The 14,776-nt window shown below is 42.6% G+C and overlaps 1 protein-coding gene across 1 annotated transcript in view; it reads right to left on the reverse strand.

Annotated features, from left to right (window-relative positions):
- Positions 1-2,231: 2,231 nt before the first annotated feature.
- LOC123947060 (cationic amino acid transporter 3-like) overlaps positions 2,232-14,776 on the reverse strand; it is a 44,362-nt gene continuing 31,817 nt past the window's right edge. Inside the window, exon 2 of the mRNA XM_046013019.1 lies at positions 2,232-4,101. Coding sequence (XP_045868975.1) covers positions 2,299-4,065 — 1,767 coding nt within the window. The 5' untranslated portion in view covers positions 4,066-4,101 and the 3' untranslated portion in view covers positions 2,232-2,298. The remainder of the gene's footprint in view (positions 4,102-14,776) is intronic.

Below are 14,776 nucleotides of genomic sequence, written 5' to 3' on the forward strand. Positions count from 1 at the left end.
TGGAGCCAGTCTCATCTTCTGGAATTCCCTGGAGTCAGAGTGAGCAGGTTGGGCCTTTCATCAATTTCACTACTTCTGGCCCCTTCCCATAGTCCATAGAAAGAGATGGAGCAGGACCAACGGAGGTCATATCGGGTATTTTCCTGCTCCAGGGCTGCATTTTTCCTGTTGCTCTTTGAATGAACAACACTGTTCTTAAGGTTGGGTCGAGAGGAAGGAAAGAACCTACTCCTTGCTTGGAGTAAGACTCCATTCTGATGGAAGAGACAGGATAGTCACCAGAATTCAGGCATAGCCGCACAAAGGAAAAACTCGTAATAATTTGGTACAGGTCTAGAGGCACTTCTAGATTCAGTTCTGAATGGAGAGAAATGCCGTTTGTCAAGGAAGTCTCCCAGAGGATAGTTTTAAAGGAATAACATAGCACTAGCCTGAAAAGGAGAATTTTCTGCATCAAAGAAATGTGCAAGGCTCAATTCACTTTTTTTTTTTAAGATTTTATTTATTTATTTGACAGATAGAGATCACAAGTAGGGAAAGAGGCAGGCAGAGAGAGAGGAGGAAGCAGGCTCCCTGCCAAGCAGAGAGCCCGATGCGGGGCTCGATCCCAGGAGCCTGGGATCATGACCTGAGCGAAAGGCAGAGGCTTTAACCCACTGAGCCACCCAGGCGCCCCGGCTCAATTCACTTTAACATGAATTTATTAAATGCTCATTATAAGCCCAGCTCCCAGCTGGATGCTCTCAGCAGTAAACAAGCTACACTCCTGGGGCACCTGGGTGGCTCAGTGGGTTAAGCCTCTGCCTTTGGCTCAGGTAATAATCTCAGGCTACTTATCAGTACTCTCTGCTCAGTGGGAGCCTGCTTCCCATGTTCTCTCTGCCTGCCTCTCTGCCTACTTGTGATCTCTCTCTGTCAAATAAATACATAAAATCTTAAAAAAAAAGACACACTCATTACCTATGATTTACAATATAAAGAAAATAAAGATACACAGACAGCTTTGGTAATTCATATTTAAAATTTCAGCTTTATTGAGGTATAATGGACATGGAAAATTACTTAATGAGTACACTGTGGTGATTTGGTGTACATATACATTGTGAAATGATTCACTGATTTCCCCATTGGGAGAGGATTAATGGATGGTATTCTAATCTAAATATCTCATTAAATGAAAGTCAATGTTCATAGCACACCTTTGTATCCCTCACTTAAGCTTTACATCATCCGGACCTTCGGGTGGAGCTTTCATTTTCAATTGTGTTCCCTGGACCAGGGGTATCAGCCTTACCTGTGAACTTGTTAGAACTACAAGTATTGGGGCCACCCTGACCCACTGAATTCCAAAGGCTGGGGTGGGGCCCAGTGATCGTTTTCACAAGCCCTACAGATGAGGTGGCACCTGCTGAAGTTTGAGCACCACTCAGCAGCTTACTATTCCTGGCCTCTCTCTTCTCATCCCCCTTCACTGTGACTTCAGTTAATGAGTTAAAGAGGCAGCCATGAGCATGCCCAGCTCAGACACTTTCATTTTTGTTAAGTTTCTTTTTTTATCCAGAATCAAGTTACCCGCAGGACACTTAATATATCTAAAAAGGTGTTAATACCCAAAGTATATACAGAACTTATTCAACTCAACACCAAAAAAACCCAAGCAATCCAGTAAGAGGATTTTGGGCTTGAATAAACATTTTCCAGAGAAGACATACCAGATGGCTAACAGAGACATGAAAAATGGGCAACATCATTATTCATCAGGGAATGTTTCCTAAAACTACGCTGAGATATCACTTTATATGCAACAGAATGGCTAAAATAAGAGGGCAAGAAATAGCAAGTGTTGATGAGGATATAGAGAAAAATGAACCCTCATGTACCGTCAGTGGGAATGCAAATTGATGCTGCCATTATGGAAATCATTACGGAATTTCCTCAGAAAATTAAAAATAAAACTACCATATTACCCAGTATTTCCCTACTGAATATAAACCAAAAGAAAACAAAACACTTTTTCTGGTTTCTTTGAATAATAACTTTTAAAACCTAGTATGTAGTACAGACACAATTGGAAAGTAGACAGAAAAGAGGAGAAACAACAAAGACACACTCTTCATTTCATAATAAAAGAGTTGTATTAGTGTTCTCCCACCAACTCCCCAAGCGAAGCCAAGCTTTCCATGTGCCCAAAAGTACTCTATTATCACAGGGGACTGGACTACGATGTCAACTCAAATACAGACTGCCACTGCTAAGTTCACTGCTGAGTCTACAGTTTTGGTCCTAACTGAAGTAGGGTTAAGGGACCAAGCTGTGCTGGATCCCGTAGCCAAAGTAGATAGCAAACCCAGTCAGCATCCAGGCACCAAATCGGGCCCAGGTGCCAGCTGACATCTGCATCATAAGATAAACATTCACAAAGATGCTCAGAAGTGGGAGGAAAGGCACAGCAGGGACCTTAAAGTGAAGGGGAGTGGAAATCTGTGGCTGTCTCCAGATGACACCAGTGATCCCAGTGATAAGCACCAGGAGCAGCACAACCACTGTGATAGGCCCTGTGGCTCCAGAAAGCAGACCTGGCCAGTGGGCCAGCACCAGGCAGAGAAGTGTCAGCAGCAGAACAAGCAGTGAAGAGCAAACAATGACAACCCAGCCAGAGAGTGAAGTAGGGGCAGTGCTGCCTGGAAAAAATAGTCCTTGTAGTGTTAGCTTCTCTGCTGCAGGTCCTGCATTCTCTTCCTGCTCCTGTGCTTTTTTTACTCCATTCCTCCTCTCAGGCTGGTACCTGAGGATGAGAACACAAAGAGCCATCAGGGAGTAAGCTAGCAGGGCCCCAACTGACATAAGATCCAGAAGATCAGTGAGTCCAAGGAAGAATGCCATGATCCCTACGATAACGCCCAAGATTACAGTGGACACATTGGGCATGTATGTGCTGCTTTGGATTCTGGCAAGGACAGGGAACAGGAGGCCATCCTGTGCCATCATGTATATCAGATTACGTATGGGGAACATAAAGCCAAAGATGCTGAGAGAAAGACTACAGAGGAATACAAAAGCTACAAGATAGTAGGCAGTTACCCAGCCAACATGGAAAAATATCTCTGGCAAGGTGCTCCCAGGTCGTAGCTGGTAGTAAGGAACCATAAGTGTTAGTGCTGCAGTAACACCAAAATATAACAAAAAGCAGATGAGCAGTGAAACCACTATGCCCATTGGGATGGAACGCTCAGGATTCTGGGCTTCTTCCACTCTTGTAATAATAATGCTAAAACCAATAAATGCATAGAAACAGGTAGCTACTCCACGGAGAATCCCCTTGAACCCAAAAGGCACAAATCCTCCAGAACCCAGAGGGCCCAAGTGAGAGGTGTCATTGAGTCCAGCCTTTACATAGTCCTCTTCTGTGAGCTTCCAGTTGTGCAGGTCTCCCTTAATGAAGCCTGAGATGATGACAAAACTGAGAGCCAAAAGTTTCACCAATGTGACCACTTTGGAAACCAGGAAAATCCACCTATTCCTCAGAATCAGCAATTCCATTAGCAACAACATAAGGCCCACAACAATGAAGCCTAAAATTTCTCCCAGGTGCTGGGGAACACTTGGTGAGATGCTCTCATGCAGGGTCTGAGAGATCTGATTCCCAAGCAGATTGTCAAAAGCTAAGGTCCAAGCCCGAGCCACAGTGGCTGTATGAGCAACAAAAAAGACAATAAGGTTCCAGCCAGTGATGAAAGCCCAGATTTCACCCATCGTGACATAGGTGTAGAGATATGAAGAGCCAGCATAGGGAACCTGGACACCAAACTCTGCATAGCACAGCCCAGCCAACACAGAAGACAGGCTGGCTCCCAACAAGCAGACCACAGTGGATGGTCCTGCTACATCTCTAGCCACCTCCCCAGCCAGGACAAACACACCTACTCCCACTGTGCAGCCCACACCTAGGGCCACTAAATCCAGAGTGGTCCGTCTTCTGGCAGGGCCCATCTCGTTCACATCTTCCTCCAGCACTCGTCTGCGTACCAGCTTTGGACCAATTCTGCGAAGTGCCTGACATGGCATTCTAGCTGGATTGAAGAGGACTCTAGGATCAGAGACCTGTAGAAAGCCCAGGAGTGGAGAGTCTGAGATCAGGTTCGATGAGGCTGAGTGAAGCTGAGTTGAGTTGGGGCTGCTGAGTTCTGTTGCTCAGGCTTCAGAGTTGCTGCTTCATATTTTTTTTCTGTTATGTGCTATCCCTCCATGTGCCTAAGTAAACAATAAACATTTACTGGAAAATGGTGTTCAATCAACCACCTAAGGCTCAGAAGTCCCATGTCACTTGTTGCAGCACAAATGTCATAGAAACTTTTACAAATATCATAGAAACATAGAGGACATCATAGAAAACTCAATACTGCTTTCCCTCCAGGAAAAAGGACAATGGTTCCCAACATTCTGCTTTTCAGCACACCACAGGACATATTCCAACTTGCGTTTATCTAACTCATGTAGGGCGATGTACTAATTAAGCCATAAGACAACCGGTCATGAATTATTGTAGAGTAATTCTCACATAGGATGTGCGAGCATTGTTTCAGTGTGAGTCATGACAGGTTAATTCATGGACTGGTCAGCCTCATTACAAGTATAGACCCATTTTGAAAATATCATCTGAGATTAAAATATAAATTTGTTACCCCAGTCATAAACCTGTAGCTCCAACATCAGCTAGCCAAGATCAACTGGCACTTTGGTCCCTTTCTCCTCATTCCTCATCATCCATTTAGCTGTGCTGATGGCCAAGAATGTATAGTCAACCCCTTCCCTTTACCACCTAGTCCCACAGGGGTGCAGTGAACAGAGAGGAAGAAGGGGAAAAGGGCAGAGCCTTCGTAACCACCTGTAAGAAGGGGAGGACCAGGCTGCCTGAGAAGGAAACACTGGAGAAATGGGGGCAGTAGTCAATCTAGGGTCTATGACTGAGAAGGGAGAGGAGCGAGGAATTTAGTTTTGTGAATTCTTACATTCAAATCCCATCACCCAAAGCAACTAGGAAAGATTCACTACAGTTTTTATGTCCACAGTTATGAATGTGTGATGGGTAGAAAGAAAAGAAGTAAGTCCCCTAACTCAGTGACTCATAACCTAAATATTTTTTTCTCTCTCCTGCCTCTCTCTCTGTGTTCCAGGAGAGAAGGTGAGGTCACTTCTGCAGGCAGTCTCCTCACCGGCCACACAGTGCTCCATACACACCCTGTATGATCTGTGATGTCAGCTGACAGGGACTTGGAGATTATGCCCCGCTCTGTGAACTTATATTAAAACACACATTTTTAACTTCCTATTAATTTTTCACAAGGAATTATTTTTAACTCACGTGAAACATTGCCGGAATATGTCAATATATATTCTTAATGAATGAACCCTGCATGTGGTTCTTCTTTCCCCCTCATCCCCTGCTGCTATTCAAATGACTACTTCCCAAGAGGAGATCAAGTCTTTGGATGAACAATTCACAGCCATGACCAGAAAAGAACCTCAGAGTACAGAGAAAACAAAGGGAAGCAGTCCCCACTGTCCTCCCTACTCAGGCGTTGGTTTTGAGAAAATTTTAGATGTTTGCAGAAGTGTGTTTTTTTAAAGATTTTATTTATTTATTTGACAAGAGAGACAGATCACAAGTAGGCAGAGAGGCAGGCAGAGAGAGAAGGGGAAGCAGGCTTCCTGCCTAGCAGAGAGCCCAATGTGGGGCTTGATCCCAGGACCCTGAGATCATGACCTGAGCCAAAGGCAGAAGCTTAACCCACTGAGCCACCCAGGTGCCCCTGCAGAAGTTTTTAAAGACAGAAAGATCACATAAAAATTGGAAAGTCTTATACAGAATACACTGAGGGCTGGTGGAGGGAAGCGGATGGGTATGGGCTGAAAGAGTAATGGGTATTAAGGAGGACACCTGTGGTGAGAACTGGGTGTTATATATAAGTAATGAATCACTAAATTCTACTCCTGAAATCAATAATCAATATTACCACATATGTTAACTAAGAAGAATTTACATTTTAAAAATTAAATTAAAAAAAAAAACAAGAAAATAATTGGAAAACCTTCTCTATAGATTGTTGAAAGGAAACTGACTTATGGGCCAGACCTTCTGACTGCAAATCCATCTAGACGCCTTATTTGCCACCCACTAGTTCCAGTGTTATGATTTATCAACTCACTTAAGATAGAGAAGGAGAGTCAATTCTTAGCTCATGGAAGCTTACACTATAAATGTGATTGAGTCATCCTCCACTGACCCCCAGGCTCCAGACCCTTCAGTGGTTCCCCACTCTCCTTCCTTCATCATCTGACATAGGCTTGCTCCTCTACCATCATCCCCTGGTGTTAAATACATGGGGGTCCTAAGCTTCGGGAATTAAACCAAACATCAAAATTGCAATAATAATAGTAATAGTAGTAGTGGTAACAATAATAATAATAACGATCTGTTCGCCTGTGGACGGCTCATCTTATTCCTGGAAGAGGCAATGCTGGTTACTATAAGGGTAAGAGCAATGACCAGTAGGTCAGAAATTCTGCATGTAAGCCCTGGCCCTTTCTCTTAACTACATTAACTCAGGGAATCTGCTCACTCTCTCTAAGCCTCTGTCTCCTCAACCACAAGGGACCTCACTTAACCTTCACTAGATGAGCATGAGAATTCAGTGAGGAGATACAAATCCTCACACACTGTTAGTGGGAGTGTCATGGGGGCACCATCCTAAGCACAATCCCAGTGGAATTAAGAACTCACACTCCCTCTCAACCCACAATCTCTCTCCCTCCAAGGGGCACACCCCCAGGAAACTCTCCTGAGTCCATAAGGGGCCCATATGACCATATTCATCACAGGACTCTTTGTGGTGGCAGGAAGTGGGAGCTGTGCCAGCCTCTGTTCCTAGAGGAATATAATGTGCCACGTAAGTAAGTAAAATGTGCCACATGTGCACAGTAAAATAGCCTCTGTTCCTAGAGGAATATAATGAGCCATGTAAGTAAGTAAAATGTGCCGCGTGTGCACAATGAAATGTACACAGCAGTCAGAGTTGATAAAGTACCTTTACAGAGAACAACTTGGGTAGATCTCAGAGACCAATTTAGGTAGCCAAAGTAAAAGCAGCGTGATGTGTCTAGCACAATGTCATCTAAGTACATTTTTAAAACGGCCCCTTGTGTTCAAAACCTTCCATTGGTCTCTCTTTTAATTTAGAATAGAAACCAAAGTCTGTATTTTCAGTAACCTACAAAGTCCTACAGGATTTGTCACTGACCCAGTGGCCGCTCAGCCTTCTGTTTCTCTCGTCCCACTCATTTCTCTATAGTCACTGGTCTCCTAACCATTCAGCCTCCTAATATATCAGACAAGACCCTACCTCAGGGCCTTTGTATTTGCTGTCCCCTATAACTGCTCAACTTCTGTCCCAAGTATCCACACAGAGGCTCCCTTCCCTGCATTTGGTGAAATAATAAAATTCAGCCTTCATGAATCACCCCACATACAACTGCAATCTGCTCCTAACCACAGACAACAGACCTCGTCTCTCTAGCCTTCATTTTTCCATAGCATTTGTCACTATTTAATGTAAAATATGTTTTACTTATTTGCTCATGATTTATCTCATGCCATAAGCATGTACAATCCATGAAAATAGGATTTTTTTTTTTTTACTATTTTGCTCCTGTCTGTATTCCCGCATCTACACCTATGCCTGACAGAGATGGCACTGTGTTTGTTGAAAGGAAGACAATATTTACCTACACATAGAGAACATGGAACAGAAGAAAGTTTGTTAAATACACTAAAATAAGTGTCTCCGGTGAGGAGGGCAAATGAGAATAGAGATAAGGATGAAGGGGATAATGAAATGCATTATGAAAAGGGACCTGACAGGATGCTATGGTGCGAACATGCCATGACTGAGGGAGGGACTGACTCCACTCTTTGCACTACAGGCTCAACACAGGAATTGTGGGAGATAATATTGGTAGAGGACCTGGTACAGAGCCTGATAAATGGCAGACATTCAGTAGATTTAACATGAAGGGGAACCAGAATCCTATAGTTGCCAGGATATGGACAATACAAAGAAGGAATACCTGCTAGAAAGAGAATTCAGAATAAGGGAAGTTGGGCCACCACTCTGACTAGTTCCCTCTTAACCCATTTCCCTTTTTCCAATTCCTCTTTCTCCTCCAGGTCCTTCAACTATCTTTGGAGGCTCCTGTAGTTGGCATCTAATTGTTTGTACCATGTTTCTCTTTCTGGAGAACTGTCCCCAGCTATCTCCTCTCAACAAAGACACAATGGTGGTTGTTCATATTGATTGAATCACGGACCCTTCTGAGGTTGGTCACCTCAAAAAAATGTTGCACACTCTTCTGAAGTCCATCCATGGAACCTAAGCCTGAATCCCAGAGGAGGACCATCTGAAAGTCAGGGTCAGAGAAGAGTAATGCTTGATAATTTCTGTTTCCCTCAACTGGATTGTGCAGGATGGTCCTTGTATTCTTCCCACTTTCACTGAAGATGAGAGAAAGTGGGCCTGTAGACAAAATAACAAGTTACCTCAGAAGCAACCTAAAGAACAGAACATCTGGGAATTAAATAATCACATTTTATGACACAAACAAACTCAGGTAGAACAAACAAATGAACATGCAAACTTTCAGAAGAGAAAGCAAAGCCATGATTGGGAATCTTGAGAGAGTCTACTACAAATCCAGCTTATAACAACATAGAGAATCATGGTCCTCAAACATTGTATTCAGAAATACCCTATCTCCATGGAATAATCTGCAAGTATTCCAATAGTTTCTATTCAGGGTAAGCTCTCTGTCCCAGCTGTCAGAGCCCTGCTATATTTCTCCCCTTACCCTCAGGCCTATCACTTCCTTCCTAACTCAGCTCCTCACATCCTAAGGTACCCTTCCTGGGATGAGCATGTGGGTTGCGTAAGTCACCTGTCCTGCCAGGGACACCCTCTTCACTCCTTCTGTCCAGTCTTGTCCTTCTAGCTCCTCGCAGCCCTATTCTACAACCTTCCCTCCACATCTTGGAATACTTTCTTAAGCCATCCTTAATGATCCCCATCTCCAGCATTTCTCACCTTCCTGTCAGCATTAATAGGCCCTCCTGATGGTCAGCTGAGACTGATTTTCAGCTGGTGGTGTCCTGGTGTGTCACTTAAATTCCTTTACAGTCCAAAAGCATCAAGAGGGCAGGGCCAGGATCTATGTGCTTCCTCCTCCTTCTGAATTCCACACTCCCACTTTCAACCCTCACTTCCCAGTATAAGGATCTGCCCATAATTATACCAAGCAACCATAAGTGGCATTTAGGACAGAGAGAATGAATATAGAGAGATGTATTGATTGACTACTATATCTTAAGTTTCCTAGATATCTTTTAATTTTTCTTTTCATTCTAGAAACAATTAAAGGGCCAAACAGAGGTATAAATAGTAGACTCATCATCTATTTCAAGAACATTTCCTGAGGACATTTCCTAATGAGGGCCCTGGGTCTCTGAATGTTAGTTCAATTAGGAAGCAGTCTCTCCCAAAGGAGGTGCTTGGCACAGGGAAGGTGCTTACAGAAATGCAGAGGGGGGCAGGGAACATGAAGCAGCTTATATGAATTCCATAATGCCCTCAGCTGCCCCTCCCTTCCCTCTCCTCCCTAAAGAGCCTCAAAGATAATTTGGATATCAGTTGCTTTGCTAGAAGTTTGATAAAGACTTGAGCGAATAGCTAATGAGGGTGTTCAATAATTATTTTCAAGTTCTCAACGTTTCAGAAAAGTAGACTTTAAATGTAACATCTCCAGAGGTTGTACCAGCCCTCTGTATCCAAGCACAGCTCCTTTCTGATCCCAAAGTGTATAAATACTCTCATCCTTCTTAAATTTTCCAGACAATAAAAATGCACCCTTATTTCACTCACTCCATCTTTACACCATTAAGGCCTTCCTCTGGAGCTTTGTTTTTCAGTGTGTGGTCCCTGGACCAGCAGTATCAGCATCACATAGGAACTTGTTAGAAGTGTAAGTTCTGGGCCCCATCCTGACCTGCTGAATCACAGATGCTGGGGTGCAGCCCAGCAATCTGTGTTTTCACAAGCCCTCCAAGTGAGGTGGCACCTGCTGGAGTTTGAGCACCACTGAGCAGGGCACTATTCCTGGCCTCTCTCCACCACCACCCCTCTCAATGTGACTTGATTGTGAGTTGAGGAGATAGCAGTGAGCATGCTCTGCTCAGTGCCTTCCAGTTTTTGTTGGTTTTCTTTTTTCAACCAGAACCAACCTGCCCACAGGACACACACATTCCAACCTACTGATACACAAGAAAATATAATAAGAACAGCTTCTCTCCTATAATGGGAGGCATAGGTTGCTCAGAATGACTGGTGATAATGAATATATCTGTGTGACTAATGCAAGACTGACCTTCAAGCCAATTAGGCTGCAGATCTACAGTTGATGATTTAATTGTCTGTCTCTATGTCATGATTATCAATAGGTTCCAAACACAGGAGGAGGAAATGGGGGTGTTATTTATTGCACCCCTACACCTCCAACTATGGGTTGTAGTGAAAAGTGGACAGGATGCACAACATAGACATACAACATAGTAGCCCCAACCAATGCAGAGAAATGCCTCAGGCAAGGTGCTCCCAGGTCAAGTCTGGTAGTAAGAAACTGTAAGTATAAGTGCTGCAGAGACACCAAAAGACACCAAAAAGCAGATGAACAGTGAAATCACAATGCCCATGGGGATGTAACGTTCAGGAATCATGACTTCTTCAACTCTGGTAATAATAAGGGTGAAACCAGCAAAAGGATAGATATAGGTAGCTGATCCATGGAAAATCCCCTGGAAGTCAAAAGGCACAAATCCTCCAGAGCCCAGAGGGCTCAAGTGAGATGTGTCATTGAGTCGAACCTATACATTGTCCTCTTTTGAGAGTTTCTAGTTGTGCAGGTCCCCCTTAATGAAGCCTGAGATGATGACAAAACTGAGAATGAAGATGTCCATGAATGCAAACAGGCTGAGAATCAGGAAATTCTGCCTAGTTTCCTGAATCAGCAAATCTATGAGCAAGAAGACAAGGGTCACAATAAAGAAGCCTAGAGTTGCTGCAAAGACATGGGAAATACAAATTGGGATGCTCTCATGAAGGATCTGAGAAATCCTGTCGCCAGAACGATTGTCAAAATGTAAGGTCCACAGATGGACCTCATAGATAAATAGAGAACAGTCCACTCTAAAACAACAGAATACTCATTCTTCTCAAGTGCACATGGAACCTTCTCCAGAATAGACCGCATACTGGGTCACAAAGCAGGACTCAACTGATACCAAAAGACTGACATTATCCCTGCATATTCTCAGATCACAATGCTTTGAAATTGGAGCTCAATCACAAGGAAAAGTTCAGAAGGAACTCAAACACCTGGAAGCTAAACACCACCTTGCTTAAGAATGCTTGGATCAACCAGGAGATCAAAGAAGAACTTAAACAATTCATGGAAACCAATGAGAATGAAGACACTTCAGTCCAAAACCTACGGGATAGAGCAAAGGCGGTTCTAAGGGGGAAATACATTGCCATCCAAGCCTCCCTCAAAAAAAACTGAAAAATACAGAATACACCAGCTGTCTCTACACCTTAAAGACGTGGAGCATCAACAACAAATCAAACCAACTCCACACATAAGAAGGTAAATAATCAAGATTAGAGCAGAGATCAATGAGGTAGAAACCAGAGATAGAGTAGAACATATCAATGAAACTAGAAGCTGGTTTTTTGAAAGAATCAATAAGATCGATAAACCATTGGCCACACTAATCCAAAAGAAAAGAGAGAAAGCCCAAATTAATAAAATTATGAATGAAAAGGGAGAGATCACAACTAACACCAAGGAAGTAGAAACAATCATCAGAAATTATTACCAACAGTTATATGCCAATAAGCTAAGCAACCTACATGAAATGGATGCATTCCTGGAAAACTATAAACTCCCAAAATTGAACCAGGAAGAAATTGACAACCTGAATAGACCAATATCTAGTAACAAGATTGAAGCAGTGATCAAAAACCTCCCAAAAAACAAGAGCCCAGGACCTGACGGACTCCCTGGGAAATTCTACCAAACTTTCAAAGAAGAAATAACACCAATTCTCCTGAAGCTGTTTCAAAAAATGGAAACAGAAGGAAACCTTCCAGACTCTTTTTATGAAGCCAGCATTACTCTGATCCCCAAACCAGGCAAAGACCCTACCAAAAAGGAGAATTTCAGGCCAATATCATTGATGAATATGGATGCTAAGATTCTCATCAAGATCCTAGCAAACAGGATCCAACAGTACATCAAAAAGATTATCCACCATGACTAGGTGGGATTCATCCCTGGGTTACAAGGATGGTTCAACATTCACAAATCAATCAATGTGATAGAACAAATCAATGAGAGAAGAGAGAAGAACCACATGGTCCTCTCAATTGATGCAGAAAAAGCATTTGACAAAATCCAGCATCCGTTCCTGATTAAAACGCTTCAAAGTATAGGGATAGAGGGAACATTCCTGAACTCCATAAAATCTATCTAGGAAAGATCCACAGCTAATATCATCCTCAATGGGAAAAAGTTTGCAGCCTTCCCGTTGAGATCAGGAACACGACAAGGATGCCCACTCTCACCACTCTTGTTCAACATACTATTAGAAGTCCTAGCAACAGCAATCAGACAACAAAGAGAAATAAAATGTATCCAAATTGTCAAGGAAGAAGTCAAACTCTCTCTCTTCACAGATGACATGATTCTTTATATGGAAAACCCCAAAGACTCCACCCCCAAACTACTAGAACTCATACAGCAATTCAGTAACATGGCAGGATACAAAGTCAATGTACAGAAATCAGTGGCTTTCTTATACACTAACAATGAAAATACAGAAAGGGAAATTAGAGAATCGATTCCATTTACTAGAGCACCAAGAACCATAATATACCTGGGAATAAACCTAACCAAAGAGGTAAAGGACCTGTACTCGAGGAACTACAGAACACTCATGAAAGAAACTGAAGAAGACACAAAAAGATGGAAGACCATTCCATGTTCTTGGATCGGAAGAATAAACATTGTTAAAATATCTATACTGCCTAGAGCAATCTATACTTTTAATGCGATTCCGATCAAAATTCCATCGGTAGTTTTCAAAGAGCTGGAGCAAATAATCCTAAAATTAGCATGGAATCAGAAGAGACCCGAATTGCTAAGGAAATGTTGAAAAACAAAAACAAAACTGGTGACATCACGTTACCTGATTTCAAGCTTTTCTACAAAGCTGTGATCACCAAGACAGCATGGTACTGGCATAAAAACAGACACATAGACCAGTGGAACAGAGTAGAGAGCCCAGATATGGACCCTCAACTCTATGGTCAAATAATCTTCGACAAAACAGGAAAAAATATACAGTGGAAAAAAGACAGTCTCTTCAATAAATGGTGCTGGGAAAACTGGACAGCTATATGTAGAAGAATGAAACTCAACCATTCTCTTACACCGTACACAAAGATAAACTCGAAATGGATAAAAGACCTCAATGTGAGACAGGAATCCATCAGAATCCTAGAGGAGAACATAGGCAGTAACCTCTTCGATATCAGCCACAGCAACTTCTTTCAAGATATGTCTCCAAAGGCAAAGGAAACAAAAGCAAAAATGAACTTTTGGGACTTCATCCAAGCTTATCTCCCAGGAGGTTTCTGAGAACAACCTCACCAAATGGATCACTTACCAGGTATCCTCCCACCTATGATCTTACTTTGTATTATATTCTGTTTGCATGTTACTTTGAAGAAGCTTTCATCTCCCTTTCTAAAATAAAAACTCCTTAGGGTACAGCTTGCTTCATGTTCTTTCAAAGAGACTAGAAACCCTAATTCTGCAAATAAATATTACTGCATGCAACTAAGACTTGAACTTGAAGACATGGAAACCTCAAACCATCTGCTTATTAGACCCAGAGGAAACACAGCTACCTCCTCTAACTCACCCACCTACCATACCACCCCCAGTATTAGACCTCTAAAATCCCCACCCAGTCAGGCAGAAGTTGAATTCCAAGTCAGTGAAACCCATCCTGATGCAGAATAACACAGCAGACCAACTGGATGTTGACCAAATCCATCCACTCAAATGTAGCTCAAAATCTATGCAGATATAGACCAAAACATATGTGCTTCCTTCCCATAGCCTATGGAGTCCATGCTACATGCACACATAGTAGTATCATTGTACCATATTTGGGTAAATGATCAGATAACCAGGGCTTTTTTAGAAGCTGTATACACTCCAAGTTATCTAGTATCATTCTGGGATGGTTGTGAACAGGTACTTTTTCTTAGTCCCTTTGGGATAATGAAGAATGCAATGTTTCTCATTCATGATTTGAAAACATAGAGGTTTAGTTTCAGTTAGAATCCAGTGTTGGAAATTCTTTGTTTTCCCTAAGATTTTATCTATTTATTTAACAGATACATAATGAGAGAAGGAACATAAGCAGGGGTAGTGGGAGAAAAACAAGCAGGCTTTCTGCTGAGCAGGTAGCCCGATGTGGAGCTTGATCCCAGGACCCTGGGAACATGACCTGAGCCGAAGGCAAATGCTTAATGCCTGAGCCACGCAGGCACCCCCAGTGTTGGAAATTCTTAACATTTCTGCCATGCCAAAAGAAAGTGATCAA

This window comes from Meles meles, chromosome 7, assembly GCF_922984935.1.
Source record: "Meles meles chromosome 7, mMelMel3.1 paternal haplotype, whole genome shotgun sequence".
NCBI classification, from domain to species: domain Eukaryota; kingdom Metazoa; phylum Chordata; class Mammalia; order Carnivora; family Mustelidae; genus Meles; species Meles meles.